General features: G+C 50.1%; 2 protein-coding genes across 7 annotated transcripts in view; one reads left to right on the top strand and one right to left on the bottom strand.

Annotated features, from left to right (window-relative positions):
* Positions 1-14377, bottom strand: part of LOC140402460 (acidic phospholipase A2 E-like) — a 313842-nt gene that overhangs the window by 100612 nt on the left and 198853 nt on the right. The gene's annotated exons all lie outside the window — the stretch shown is intronic.
* med29 (mediator complex subunit 29) lies at positions 1765-11923 on the top strand. The gene is made up of 4 exons (XM_072490262.1): positions 1765-2034; positions 9008-9066; positions 10090-10174; positions 11400-11923. Exons 1-4 carry the CDS (start codon positions 1807-1809, stop codon positions 11613-11615), a joined length of 588 nt encoding a protein of 195 aa, XP_072346363.1. The 5' UTR covers positions 1765-1806; the 3' UTR covers positions 11616-11923.

The raw sequence follows: 14377 nt of genomic DNA, 5'->3' as shown, positions 1-14377 counted from the left end.
GGAGTCACAGACACCCGAGCCTCCACTGGAGTCACCACCAAAGCTTCGACGATCACAGAGGATGACCAGGGCCCCCGATCGACTGATTGCTTCATTTTAAAGTGTATATTTAATTATGAATCATAACTTGTAAATAGTAATTAGAATTGTAAATAGTTGCAAAACACTGTACGGAGGTATTACGGTACCTCCATAACTATCATTTCTACCACGTTACCATGTTGTAATATCAGGCCACCACCCCCTCCGGACTCTTTTTTAACAGTGGGTGAATGTGGTAGTCTGTGTAGAGGTATTACGGTACCTGGTAATACTGGAACGCCATTGGTAGATATTGTATGCTTCCTATTGGTCAAGCTGTATGGTAGCTCCGCCCTGCAAGGCGTGGTATAAGAGCCCGTGCCACCCCAGCAGCCTTCATTTTGTACCTGAGCTGCTGGGGGAAACATCTAGCTTATTAAAGCCTTCAGTTGGACTACAACCTCACTTTAGTGGTCATTGATCGTGCATCAGTGTGTAAATAAATGAGCATTGATTTTGAATTTACTAACTGGTGTATCGAGTCTTTGATCAGTATTCGGTTTTGAAGCTTGTGGCGGTATCGAAAGATACCTGGCGACTCTTGAGCAAACGTAATTAAACAGAGTCAAATTAAGAGAGAACACAATTAGCAACAGTCTGGAGGCCCCAATCCTGGAGGGCTGGTCACGCAGAATTTGTGGGTTGATTTTAAAATCCGTGAACACTTGGGGCACTTGGGGGTCAGCACTGACAACTGCTCGTAAGATTAGCGAAGTGAGCCAGCTGGCTGCTGGGCGCCAGCTCTTTGTTGGTTAAGCTGGTATGCACATTATGGGGCAGCAGAACCTAGGGGGCAAGGATGTGGCCAATATGGAAGGTTGGAGAGCAGTCACCTTTAAAATGGAGATGAGGAGGAATTTCTTCAGCCGGAGGGTGGTGAACCTGTGGAACTCTTTGCCGCAGAAGGCTGTGGAGGCCAAATCACTGAGTGTCTTTAAGACAGAGATAGATAGGTTCTTGATTAATTAGGGGATCAGGGGTTATGGGGAGAAGACAGGAGAATGGGGATGAGAAAATATCAGCCATGATTGAATGGCGGAGCAGACTCGATGGGCCGAGTGGCCTAATTCTGCTCCTATGTCTTATGACCTTTGCGAAGGGTGTAACCTGTGGCTTGGGTTAGAGGCGAGTATGCGCTGCAAGTAACAGATATCATATTTTTTTAATAAATTAAGAGTACCGAATTATTTATTTTTTCCAATTAAGGGACAATTTAGAGTGGCCAATCCACCTAACTAACCTCTTTGGGTTGTGGGGGCAAAACCCACACAAACACAGGCAAAGAATGTGCAAACTCCACACGGACAGTGACCCAGGGCCGGCATGCAAACCCGAGTCCTCAGCCCCATAGTCCCAGTACGAACCACCGCGCCATGCGCCGCCCGAGTAACATAAATCAGACTGATACCAGCATTTCACCCTCAAAGGTGTCTGAGGTGCTGGATTTGCCAGTACCAAAGATGGTGGGCGGTTGGGTTACTTTTTTTGCGAGTGCGCCAGTATGAAAGATGGTGGGCGGCTGGGGTTGCTTTTTGTGAGTGCGCGCCAGTATCACAGATGGCGGCCCCAATCGGACCCATCTGCGCATGCGCAGCTTTCAGCCGGCCCAGCTCCGGTGATTGACGCAGCGGGCAGCCAATGGGTAACGGGTCTGGTGGTGACGTCATGGGCCCCGCGGACAAATGAGGCACGAGTGAGGCGGATCCGCCAGGTGAGAGCGGGAAGATGGCGGCGCCGCTCAACCAGCAGCAACAACAACTGGCGGCCCAGCCGCAGCCGCAGCCGCCGCAGCAGCAGCAGCAGCAGCTGGTTCAGGCCCAGCAGCTGGCCGCAGCCCAGGCCCAGGCTGGTCAGCCAGCGCTCCCGCAGCAACAGCAGCAGCAGGCCCAACAACAGGACGACCCAGTGGCCAAATTCAAACTACTGATCCCTCAGCTGAAGGACTCTCTACAGGTAACGGCCTGGCAGGGTCAGTGGGCCATCTGTGGTCAATAATGATCAATGTGATCCATGGCCATCTGTGGTCAATGTGATCCATGTGATCCATGGCCATCTGGGGTCAATGGGGATCCATGGCCATCTGTGGTCAATGTGATCCATGTGATCCATGGCCATCTGTGGTCAATGGTGATCAATGTGATCCATGGCCATCTGTGGTCAATAGTGATCAATGTGATCCATGGCCATCTGTGGTCAATAGTGATCAATGTGATCCATGGCCATCTGGGGTCAATGGGGATCCATGTGATCCATGACCATCTGGGGTCAATGTGATCCATGGCCATCTGTGGTCAATAGTGATCAATGTGATCCATGGCCATCTGTGGTCAATGGGGATCAATGTGATCCATGGCCATCTGTGGTCAATGGGGATCAATGTGATCCATGGCCATCTGTGGCCAATGGGGATCCATGTGATCCATGGCCATCTGTGGTCAATGGGGATCCATGTGATCCATGGCCATCTGTGGTCAATAGTGATCCATGGCCATCTGTGGTCAATGGAGATCAATGTGATCCATGGCCATCTGGGGTCAATAGTGATCAATGTGATCCATGGCCATCTGTGGCCAATGGTGATCAATGTGATCCATGGCCATCTGTGGTCAATGGTGATCAATGTGATCCATGACCATCTGTGGTCAGTGGGGATCAATGTGATCCATGACCATCTGTGGTCAATAGTGATCAATGTGATCCATGACCATCTGTGGCCAATGGTGATCAATGTGATCCATGGCCATCTGTGGTCAATAGTGATCAATGTGATCCATGACCATCTGTGGCCAATGGTGATCAATGTGATCTGTGGCCAATGGTGATCAATGTGATCCATGGCCATCTGTGGCCAATAGTGATCAATGTGATCCATGGCCATCTGTGGTCAATAGTGATCAATGTGATCCATGACCATCTGTGGTCAATGGGGATCCATGTGATCCATGGCCATCTGTGGTCAATGGGGATCAATGTGATCCATGACCATCTGTGGTCAATAGTGATCAATGTGATCCATGGCCATCTGGGGTCAATGTGATCCATGACCATCTGTGGTCAATGGGGATCAATGTGATCCATGACCATCTGTGGTCAATGGGGATCCATGGCCATCTGTGGTCAATGGGGATCAATGTGATCCATGACCATCTGTGGTCAATAGTGATCAATGTGATCCATGGCCATCTGTGGTCACTGTGATCCATGGCCATCTGTGGTCAATGGGGATCAATGTGATCCATGACCATCTGTGGTCAATAGTGATCAATGGTGATCCATGGCCATCTGGGGTCAATGTGATCCATGGCCATCTGTGGTCAATGGGGATCCATGTGATCCATGGCCATCTGTGGCCAATGGTGATCAATGTGATCGATGGCCATCTGTGGTCTTTAGTGATCAATGTGATCCATGATCATCTGTGGCCAATGGTGATCCATGTGATCCATGGCCATCTGTGGTCAATAGTGATCAATGTGATCCATGACCATCTGTGGCCAATGGTGATCAATCTGATCCATGACCATCTAGGGTCAATGGGGATCCATGTGATCCATGGCCATCTGTGGTCAATGGGGATCAATGTGATCCATGACCATCTGTGGCCAATGGTGATCAATGTGATGGATGGCCACCTGTGGTCAATAGTGATCAATGTGATCCATGACCATCTGTGGCCAATGGTGATCAATCTGATCCATGACCATCTAGGGTCAATGGGGATCCATGTGATCCATGGCCACCTGTGGTCAATGGGGATCAATGTGATCCATGACCATCTGTGGCCAATAGTGATCCATGGCCATCTGTGGTCAATTGTGATCAATGTGATCCATGGCCATCTGTGGCCAATGGGGATCCATGTGATCCATGGCCATCTGTGGTCAATGGGGATCAATGTGATCCATGGCCATCTGTGGCCAATGGTGATCAATGTGATCGATGGCCATCTGTGGTCAATAGTGATCAATGTGATCCATGATCATCTGTGGCCAATGGTGATCAATGTGATCCATGGCCATCTGTGGTCAATAGTGATCAATGTGATCCATGACCATCTGTGGCCAATGGTGATCAATCTGATCCATGACCATCTAGGGTCAATGGGGATCCATGTGATCCATGGCCATCTGTGGTCAATGGGGATCAATGTGATCCATGACCATCTGTGGCCAATGGTGATCAATGTGATCGATGGCCATCTGTGGTCAATAGTGATCAATGTGATCCATGACCATCTGTGGCCAATGGTGATCAATCTGATCCATGACCATCTAGGGTCAATGGGGATCCATGTGATCCATGGCCATCTGTGGTCAATGGGGATCAATGTGATCCATGACCATCTGTGGCCAATAGTGATCCATGGCCATCTGTGGTCAATAGTGATCCATGTGATCCATGGCCATCTGTGGTCAATGGTGATCAATGTGATCCATGACCATCTGTGGCCAATGGTGATCAATGTGATCCATGACCATCTGTGGTCAATAGTGATCCATGTGATCCATGACCATCTGTGGCCAATGGTGATCAATGTGATCCATGGCCATCTGTGGTCCATGGTCATAGTGATCCATAGTTATCTGGGGTCAATGGTCAATAGGATCCATGGCCATCTGGACTCAATGGTCAATAGGATCCGTGGCCACCTGATGGACAAGTGTCAGCAGATTTCACAGCCATCTGGGAGTTGAGGTCAGTGGAACCCATGACTGTCTGAGGGGGGGGATCAAGTGTCAGTGGGACTCATGGCCATCTGGGGGTCAAGCATTAGTGGGACCATGGCCGTGGGGGGGGGGAGGGTAATGGGTCGCTGGAAGCCATGGCTGCCCCAGATGGACATGGGTACTCAATGAACCTTGACTCAGGTGACCCTTGGTTGTCAAATGGCTATGGATCCTATTGACCATAGAGTCAAGTGTTAGTGGGATGCATGGTCATCTGGCGTCAAGGGCGGGGTACCTCCGCATTCTTGGGTCAGGAGAATCCATGACCAGGTGGCCCCGCAGCACCTCATGGATGCCCAGTTTTGAGTTGCTAGATTTCTTCTGAATCTGAATCCGTCCCATTTAGCACAGTGGTAGTGCCATTTAACATGATGGAGGGTAGCCTTAATGTGGTGTTGGAACTTTTGTCTCCAGTGGACTATGCAGTGGTTACCAATGCTGTAATGGACAGAGGCAGTGGCGCTGTTGTATTATTACTAGACTAGTAATCCAGAGACACGGGGCTAGATCTGGGGACCACCACTGCACATAGTGAAATTTGAATCTGGAATTAAAAGTCTAATGATGACCATGAAACCAGTGTTGGTTGTTGTAAAAACCCATCTGGTTCGCTAATGTTCTTTAGGGAAGGAAATCTGCCGTCTTTACCCGGTCTGGCCTACATGTGACTCCAGACCCAGAGCAACGTGGTTGACTCTCAGTTAGGGATGGGCAATAACTGCTGGTCGAGCCAGCGACGCTCGCGTCCCATAAACTGCATTTTGAAAAGATGCATTTGTGGCGGGTACATTGGTGAGGATACGGTATAATAGGTTAATTCCCTCTACAGCTACTGCAGAGGAAGTCCTTCAGGACTGAGCCGGCTGGGTCAGTAGTGGTGCTACCGAGTCACTCTGTTAGTCATCCGCCCAGAATACGTTCGGCTTCCTTGCCACCCTCAGTGCTTCCTCCAAGTGATGTTCGACATGGAAGACTACTGATCAGTTGAGGTTTCCTTGCCCATAGACAATTTCATAGAATTTACAGTGCAGAAGGAGGCCATTCAGCCCATCGAGTCTGCACCAGCTCTTGGAAAGGGCACCCTACCCAAGATCCACACCTCCACCCTATCCCCATAACCCAGTAACCCCACCCAACACTAAGGGCAATTTTGGACACTAAGGGCAATTTATCATGGCCAATCCACCTAACCTGCACATCTTTGGACTGTGGGAGGAAACCAGAGCACCCGGAAGAAACCCACGCACACACGGGGAGGATGTGCAGACTCCGCACAGACAGTGACCCAAGCTGGAATCGAACCTGGGACCCTGGAGCGCTGAAGCAATTGTGCTATCCACAATGCTACCGTGATGCCCATGTTTGACCTGATACCATAAGACTTCATGGCGTTGAGGATTCCCCAGGGCAACTCCCTCCCAACTCACTGCACTTCCACCTCTGCTGGGTCTCCTCTGCCAGTGGGATAGGACATACTCCGAGATCGTGATGGTGAAATCTGGGACATTGGCTGTAAGGTATGATTCTGTGAGTCACTGTCAGGCTGTTGCTTGACTGGTCTGTGGGACAGCTCTCCCAATTTTCATACAAGATCCCAGCAGTTCATAAAGTCCCCTTTGCAGGATTTACAGTGCTGATGTGTCTGCTGAGATCAGAGTTTTTAAAACTTTTGTTCCCGGGTCTCACATTTGCCAACCGGCTAACTGTTGGCACCCACGCCAGCTGATCTTCACCACACACACTACGTTCGCTTACCCTTTAATGCGAAAGGGGAGCCTGCTTGGTCCTCAACTATCTCACACCAGGAGGAAAGGGCAAAGCGTATATCAGGTGCAGACTTCAACTAGTTCCTTTGTGCCATCCTCATCTTTGTGAGAACGGAAAATCCAACCTCAGACATGAGGGTCGTTGTGAAGGGCAATAGCAACACAATGCTTGTTTTACTCAGCACTGGATACTCCTGGGAGATGCTACTCCAGAATGCTGACAGTGTCATGGGCTTTTGGCCTGTTTTTAATGTGTTATCACAGGTCAGGTACAGCAGCATAGTCTTTTCATTTCGAGTCAGCTCCAGGTGAATAACTGACTCTGGGGTCTCAACCTCAAAAGGAATTTTTCACCAATCTGAAACTTCTCTCATTTGCCAGTATTTCCCAGCATATAGTACACATGGGCTTTGCACCCTTACCTGCACTGACACAATTGACGAAATCATAACCTCAAGAAAGCATCTTTGTACTGATTTGTTCCCGAGTTAAGTTCCTTCTTTGTAGGCTGTTAACCAGAGGCCCTGGAGCTCTGAACAGAGCTAACACTTGCAATGCTCTGTCCTGCCCTGGACTCTCCTGTGCAGCTCTCTCCAGCAGATCCGGTTGTGAGATCCTGGCAGTAGCTATACTGCGTATTTGTGTCCCTGTCTGTCTCTTGCTTACAATAAAACGATTCATCGTCAGAATCCTCATGCCAGCAGCTAGAAAATGGATGAAGCTCCCTTCCGTGATTTGGCTACAAAAGCACGTACATACAGGCCGCTTGACGTCACGTGTATGTGCAGGGCGCATGACCCCGCTCGCTACTGCCCCTTCTGGCCGGAAGACTGGCCACAGCTTCATTTCACATTTGAGAGGCAGCAGCAGCTGCCATTCCAAATAAAAATTCTGGTAGTGACCATTGTGCGCTTCTCCCGTGATCGGGACCACTGCGGGAACGCTGCAACCGATCGCTCCCCAACCCTCCTGACACCCATCCAGTGACACACCCACGGGCCACGACCCGCACTTTGAAAAACCCTGACCCAGATCCGCGCTGGATGGACCGTCCGGTTTTAATCTTATTTGACTTTTCTATAAAGACTTTCTAGGACCGAAGGAAACGAGTGAACCAGATGGATTATTACACAAATCTGGTTATTTCATAACCCTCAACGACATCCTGGGGATTACTATTGACCAGAAATTGAACTGGACTCAGCCGTATAAATACTGTGGCTGCAAGGGCAGCACGGTGGCGCAGTGAGTTAGCACTGCTGCCTCACGGCGCCGCGGACCCGGGTTCGATCCCGGCCCTGGGTCACTGTCCGTGTGGAGTTTGCACATTCTCCCCGTGTCTGTGTGGGTTTCGTTCCCACAACCCAAAGATGTGCAGGCTGGGTGGATTGACCACCCTAAATTGCCCCTTCATTGGAAAAAATGAATTGGGTACTCTAAAGTTATAAAAAAAAATAATAAACACTGTGGCTACAAGAGCAGTTCAGAGGCTGGGAATCCTGCGGTGAGTAACTCCCCTCCTGACTCCCCAAAGCCTGTCCACCATCTACCAGACATCAGTGAGGAGTGTGAAGAAGATTGACACCATCCATGATAAAACACCCCCGCTTGATTGGCATCTCGTCCACTGCCTTAAACCTCCACCGCCGACGAACAGTGACAGCCATCTTGTCAGGATAGGGAGATATTATGGGCGGCACGGCAGCACAGTGGTTAGCACTGTTGCTTCACAGCGCCAGGCTCACAGGTTTGATTCCCGGCTTGGGCCACTGTCTGCACATTCTCCCTGTGTCTGCGTGGGTTTCCTCCGGGTGCTCCGGTTTCCTCCCACAAGTCTCGAAAGACGTGCTTGTTAGGTGATTTGGACGTTCTTAATTCTCCCTCAGAACAGGCGCCGGAATGTGGCGACTAGGGGATTTTCACAGTAACTTCATTGCAGTGTTAATGTAAGCCTACTCGTGACACTCATAAAGAATATGTGGTTTTGAGGTTACAGTCAGGCCAGCCATAGACATAGATATAGACATAGACATAGAACATACAGTGCAGAAGGAGGCCATTCAGCCCATCGTGTCTGCACCGACCACTTAAGCCCTCACTTCTACCCTATCCCCGTAACCCAACAAACCCCTCCTCACCTTTTTGGTCGCTAAGGGCAATTTATCATGGCCAATCCACCTAACCTGCACGTCTTTGGACTGTGGGAGGAAACCGGAGCACCCGGAGGAAACCCACGCAGACACGGGGAGAACATGCAGATTCTGCACAGCCAGTGACCCAGCGGGGAATCGAACCTGGGACCCTGGAGCTGTGAAGCCGCAGTGCTATCCACTTGTGCTACCCTGCTGCTCATTGATCTTATTGAATGGAGCAGCAGGCTCGAGGGGCCGAGTGGCCTCCTGATGCGTGTGTAACTTTGTGTTTACCTTCTAGAATCTCATGAGGATTGCAGCGCTGAACTTGTCCCAGAATACAACCATAGACAACGGACAGTGAGTATCATTTTCCACAAATCAACAGGGCAGGCGAGCTTCCATCAGCTGTTAAAAGAGAAGCGGCTTAACTTGCCGCCCTCTGTTCAGGCCTTCCCTTCTCTTTGTACCTGTTAGCATGTGGTCCAGCCATTGATGGGTTGACTGGGATGGGATGGAGGTCCTGTCGGTTAGTCTGCGGTTCCCCTTACTGTTAGAGTGTCAGGACAATAGTTGCGGTAAACTATGAGGAGTTTGTACAGTGTCTCCAGCAACCAGGCCGCAAGGGCAGCCATCTTCCAAATGGGAGGCCCCAGATCCCAAGTTTTATTTGAATTTAATCGAGTTTGGTGCTGGACAGTGAGACAAGAAGCGTGGGAACATAACAAAAGCACAACGGAAGTAGACCATGCAGCCCTTTGAATCTGCTCTGCCATTCAATATGATCTTGCATGATTGTCAACCTGAACTCCCCTTTCCTGGCCCCCATACCCCTTGACTCTCTTGTAGATCAAAGACCTGCCTAACTAAATTAATCTGCCTTTTTATTTCTTCATTCATAGGCTGTCGCTGGCTAGGCCCAGCATTTATTACCCATTCTAATTGCCCCTTGAGAAGGTGGTGGGGAGCTGTCTTGAACCGCTGCAGTCCCTGTGGTGAAGGTCCACCCACAGTGCTGGCCAATTGTAAAGTGACCTCTACAGTGTTCTGTCAAACATTCCCAGGGCAGGTACCGAATGCTGGCCTTCTGAAGAAAATACTAGGCCTTGGAAAAACGTCGCTCTGTAGGCCTCGGAAATCAGACCCTGTGGGGAACCAGGTCTATTAGAGTTACTGAGACCCTGGGGGAACCGGGTCGATTAGAGTTACGGAGACCCTGTGCTGAGCCTGGTGCAGAGTTGATTTTGGTGGATTGTTTGTGGGGAAATGCTGCCACCAGCTGGATATACCAGGGACACACATTCTGGAGGTCTTTGATAACATTTCCTCTGGGGCAGGATTAAGCGTCAGATTAATATACTGTCATTATTCTTTCCTCTCCAGGAAGAGCAATGACACAGCGCTGCAGCGATTCGATAAGAGCTTGGAGGAGTTTTACGCCCTCTGTGACCAGGTGGAGCTGTGCCTGGTGAGTGACAGGATTTCAAATCGGACATGATCCAGACTGTGGTTATATTGACGGGTTGACCTGGTTTTCTGCCCTCCCCAACTACTGTATCTGTCTCCCTGTTAGCCCATCCCCATGTCCGTCAGATCCTTTCCCATGTTCTCCCACCTGAGCCCCAGTCTATCAACCCAGCTGCTGGCCAATCCATCTGGAAACCACAGTGCGTGTGCCGTACACTGGGAGCTTCGGTCTTGGAGTTTTGTTCATTGAAGGGATGTGGCTCTACCAACATTTCCTGCCCATTTCCAATTGCCCCTCAGGGGGAAATGCTGCGGCAAAGCAGTCTCACGAAGTCCCAGTAAATTACGATGGAAAAACCATGCAAAGAGTGTTCAGGCGGCACATTGCAACACAAACCGCAGTCCACAGGCACCTCATTTAATCCTGTTGCAGCCCTGGCTGTCACGCCCACTCTGGATCGAAGATGCAGCTTAAACATAAACGCCACCCGGCCAATTGTGAAAGCAGACGGGCCACGTAAAATTCTGTCCAATTGCCCCCTCAATGAGCTAAATTACTGGCTTGATTGTCCGCCAGCACGCTTCCGACTCTCGCACATGCTCACTGACCGAATCGCTGCTCCAGCCGTAGAGGTCTACAGCACAAATGTCATTTTGGCCCATCACGTCTCTGCCAGTCAAAAACAAACGCCTAACTTTTCTAACCCCATTTTCCAGCACTTGGCCCATAGACTTGGCTGCCTTGGCATCGCAGGTGCACATCTAAATACTTCTTAAACGTTGTGAGGGTCTCTGCCTCCACCACCCTTTTCAGGCAGCGAATTCCAGACTCCCACCACCCCCCCTGTGAAAAAGCTTTCCCTCACATCCTGCTCCACGGGTAGCACGGTGGTTAGCACTGCTGCCTCACAGCGCCAAGGACCCGGTTCAATTCCAGCCTTGGGTGACACTGTGTGGAGTCTGCACGTTCCCCCCCGTGTCTGCGTGGGTTTCATAGAACATACAGTGCAGAAGGAAGCCATTCGGCCCATCGAGCCTGCACCGACCTACTTACGACCTCACTTCCACCCTATCGATTTCCTCCCACAGTCCAAAGATGTGCAGGTTAAGTGGATTGGCTTTGTTAAAATTGACGTTTAGTTAGCTTGAGGTGTGCGTGTGCGTGTATGTGTGTGTGTGTGTGACCTCTCTTCCTTTTGATGGTGACTGTAAGCCTTCCTTTGCAGAGGCTGGCGTTTGAATGCCTTTCCCAGAGCATCGACAGTTCCAAACACTCGCCTAACCTGGTCCCCACTGCAACCAAGCCAGACACGGTGCAGACAGAGAGCCAGTCGTACACTCAGTACCTGAGTATGATCAAGTCGCAGATCTCCTGTGCCAAGGACATTCACAACGCCCTCCTGGAGTGCTCAAAGAGGATTGCCAGCAAGGGGCAGATCTGAGTGCCTCCACCGTGTCCGCAGCCCAAATTTGGACAATTCCTTCTTGAGCGTGCATATTCCAGGACTCCGGAGGCTGGAGCTGCCGTCTCCTGGTGGATTCAGACATGGTCATTCCGGAGCAGGAGGGGGGTGGGGTGGGAGTAAACGTCAGAGTCTGTCTACCTCTCTCCTGTCGTGCACCCATTCTCCATCCCCCCCCCCTGTTCAGTGGGAGGCTGTTAGGGTTAGAAGAGTGTTTACCATAGAGGTTCATTGTGTCGCCTGTGTCCCATTGAGCATGTGAGCATTAAACAGTCACCTCCTTTAAACAGGTTCAACCTGTCCTCTTAACTCCACATTGCGCAGCATGTTCTGAAGCAGGAAACATCAGCTACTGGAGCGTTAATACAAAGGGAGGCTTGCACCTTGGTACGTGTACGCTGGACTGAGTGGGTAGGGCATCAATGGGAAGGCCGGGGGCTGACACTAAACTCAGCAGAATTTTTATCCTTCCATAAATGAAATGCTGGAAGAAAAGGTCCCTCAATTCTATCCCAACATCCGATCCTTGACTCCATTTGATTTTTACCCCATCATAACCTAGCTGGACAAAAATCTAGCAATCTCAGCCTTGAATGTGGCAATTGACCCCCCTATCATCCACAGCCTTTTGGCTGATTAAGTCCCAGATTTCCATCCCCCTTTGTCTGAAAGTGCTTCCTTAGTTCGACCCTGCTGGGCCTCACTCGATTTCCAAGATTTACGTCCCTTCGATGTCCACTGTCACCAGATGAAATAGTTTCTCTCGGTCAACCCGACCAAGTTATCTTATAATTTCAAATACCTCGATTAAATCACCATTCAGCTTCTTAAACTCAAGGGTACACGAGCCTATTTTGTGTAACGTATCCTCACGGTTTAACCCTTTCAGCCCCGGGTTCCGGTCTGACGCTACTGACTCTCGCCGGGGCCCAGTTATCGGGTGCCTTGCCTGGGGTGCGGAGGCTGACCTGTGTTGGGCCCAGCTCGCACTGTCGGACCATTCCACTGACCCGTTCCCGCTGGGAAAGTGTTTGACTCTCGGCGTGTGACCCCGGCACCTCTGCCGCTGCGGCCAAATTGTGCGGCACACCTGAGGAAAGGGCGGCGTTGCTCGAGAGTGATCTGATCCTCCATCTGTTGTTGGGGTCTGCCAAGCAACCTTTAAGTCTGATCCCCCCCCCCCTCACCTGCCGCAGGTGAAACCTGCTCTCTGCTGAATTAAGGGCCCCCACCTCGGCGGAGTCAGCGCACGGTGCAGGGGGAAGCTCTCGGTTCATCCATCCAGTTCCTCAGACAGGATGGCCAGTTCATGCGACCGTTTCTACAAAGTGATTTGTTTCCATCCACAGCCTTTTCAGCCCTGCCGGCAACTTGTGCAGTTTACTCATCGCAAACTCTTCACATAATAAAGGATCATTTGGAAGATGTATATAACTCCCGACAATGGCTGCCGAATAGAATGATTTTAAATGCTTTGTTTGAGTCTCTCCGTCTTACCTCTCTCGCAACCCACTCAGTTTCCCTCCCTGGCCCCCCTACTAACCAATCTTATAAATCCTGTAGAAGGATTATTTGCATCCGAAAAGTTAACCGATGTTTCTCTCACCACAGATGCTGCCAGACCTGCTGAGCTTATCCAGAATTTTCTGTTTTTATTATGAATGGTTCTCTCACCATGATGTCATCGCCCTCTTTCACAAAAAAGGATGATCTTTGTGAACTATTGTCCCTATCTCCAACCACCATTTCCTTCTCAAAATGCATCGGCATCCTCCCAGATCTGCCCACCGTACCCACAACTCTGTTTTTGGACCTTGATGACCTCATGAAGGAACAGGGATATATTTCCAACTGTATTTTTTACTCACCACCCTGACTTGGAAATATATCGGCTGTGCGTCCTGTAGCTTTGTTGCCCTTTTTTAATACTGAGTGGGATACTATCCCACCAGCGTCACCAAGAATGTTGCCAATGAATAATGATGATATTGCTTTTCAGAGTCGCCAGGTATCAAATGATACCACCTCAAGGTTCAACTGGATATCGATCAAAGACCCAACAACCATTCAGTTAGTTCAAGTTCAATAATAGTTTATTTACAGACAAGATTAACTCACACATGCAACATAAAAACACTGTAGCTAAATTATACCTAACACTACAACAACCTGTACTTAACATCAGGCAGCCGGCTTTGGCAGAGGAACAAGGCCTTTGTTCGGATCTGGAGTGGCTGGGTCTGGAGAAGTAACTTCGGTTCTGCCGGGCTCATCCGCCTGGGAGCGATCGTTGATCTTGAACTTGCTTCTGGTCGCGGTGCTGCAGTTGGCTTCAGGTATAGGCCGGGCCGAAGAGTGCCGGTGTGCCAGGGCCAAAAGAGATCGAACACATGGCAGTGTCTCTCTTTATCCTTTGGGGGTTTCGTGTTCTTTTGGGCAGTCCTTAGCTTTAGACCCAATAATTCGTCAGGCTTCGATTACTGCCTTCGATTTGAGCCAATAAAGGGGCGGGTGCCTTGATGGCTGGGCGTGTCCTGAGCGGTCATTGACCTTGGCTGTTTGGGCTTCCTGGGTGAAGGGAGTGGCGCCGATGAGTCTGTATCTGATACCTGAAATATACATTTAGGTTCTGAGTTTGCCTGAATCCTGTATTGGCCATATTTCCCTTGAGTCTTTGCAAGTATCCATGTTTCCTTTGTAAGTGGCCATCCCAGATGGCTGCAGTTTCCAAACCCACGACC

The sequence above is a fragment of the Scyliorhinus torazame genome, chromosome 25, assembly GCF_047496885.1.
Source record: "Scyliorhinus torazame isolate Kashiwa2021f chromosome 25, sScyTor2.1, whole genome shotgun sequence".
Lineage (NCBI taxonomy): Eukaryota > Metazoa > Chordata > Chondrichthyes > Carcharhiniformes > Scyliorhinidae > Scyliorhinus > Scyliorhinus torazame.
The sequence above is the reverse complement of the archived record's forward strand: the minus strand, read 5'-3'. Positions and strand labels throughout refer to the sequence as shown.

Bases quoted from the DNA above. Each gene is read 5' to 3' on its own strand.
- med29 (XM_072490262.1), top strand. From the start codon at position 1,807: ATGGCGGCGCCGCTCAACCAGCAGCAACAACAACTGGCGGCCCAGCCG. The intron at 2,035-9,007 runs GTAACGGCCTGG...TTTACCTTCTAG, and splicing joins AGCTGAAGGACTCTCTACAG to AATCTCATGAGGATTGCAGC. The intron at 9,067-10,089 runs GTGAGTATCATT...TTTCCTCTCCAG, and splicing joins ACAACCATAGACAACGGACA to GAAGAGCAATGACACAGCGC.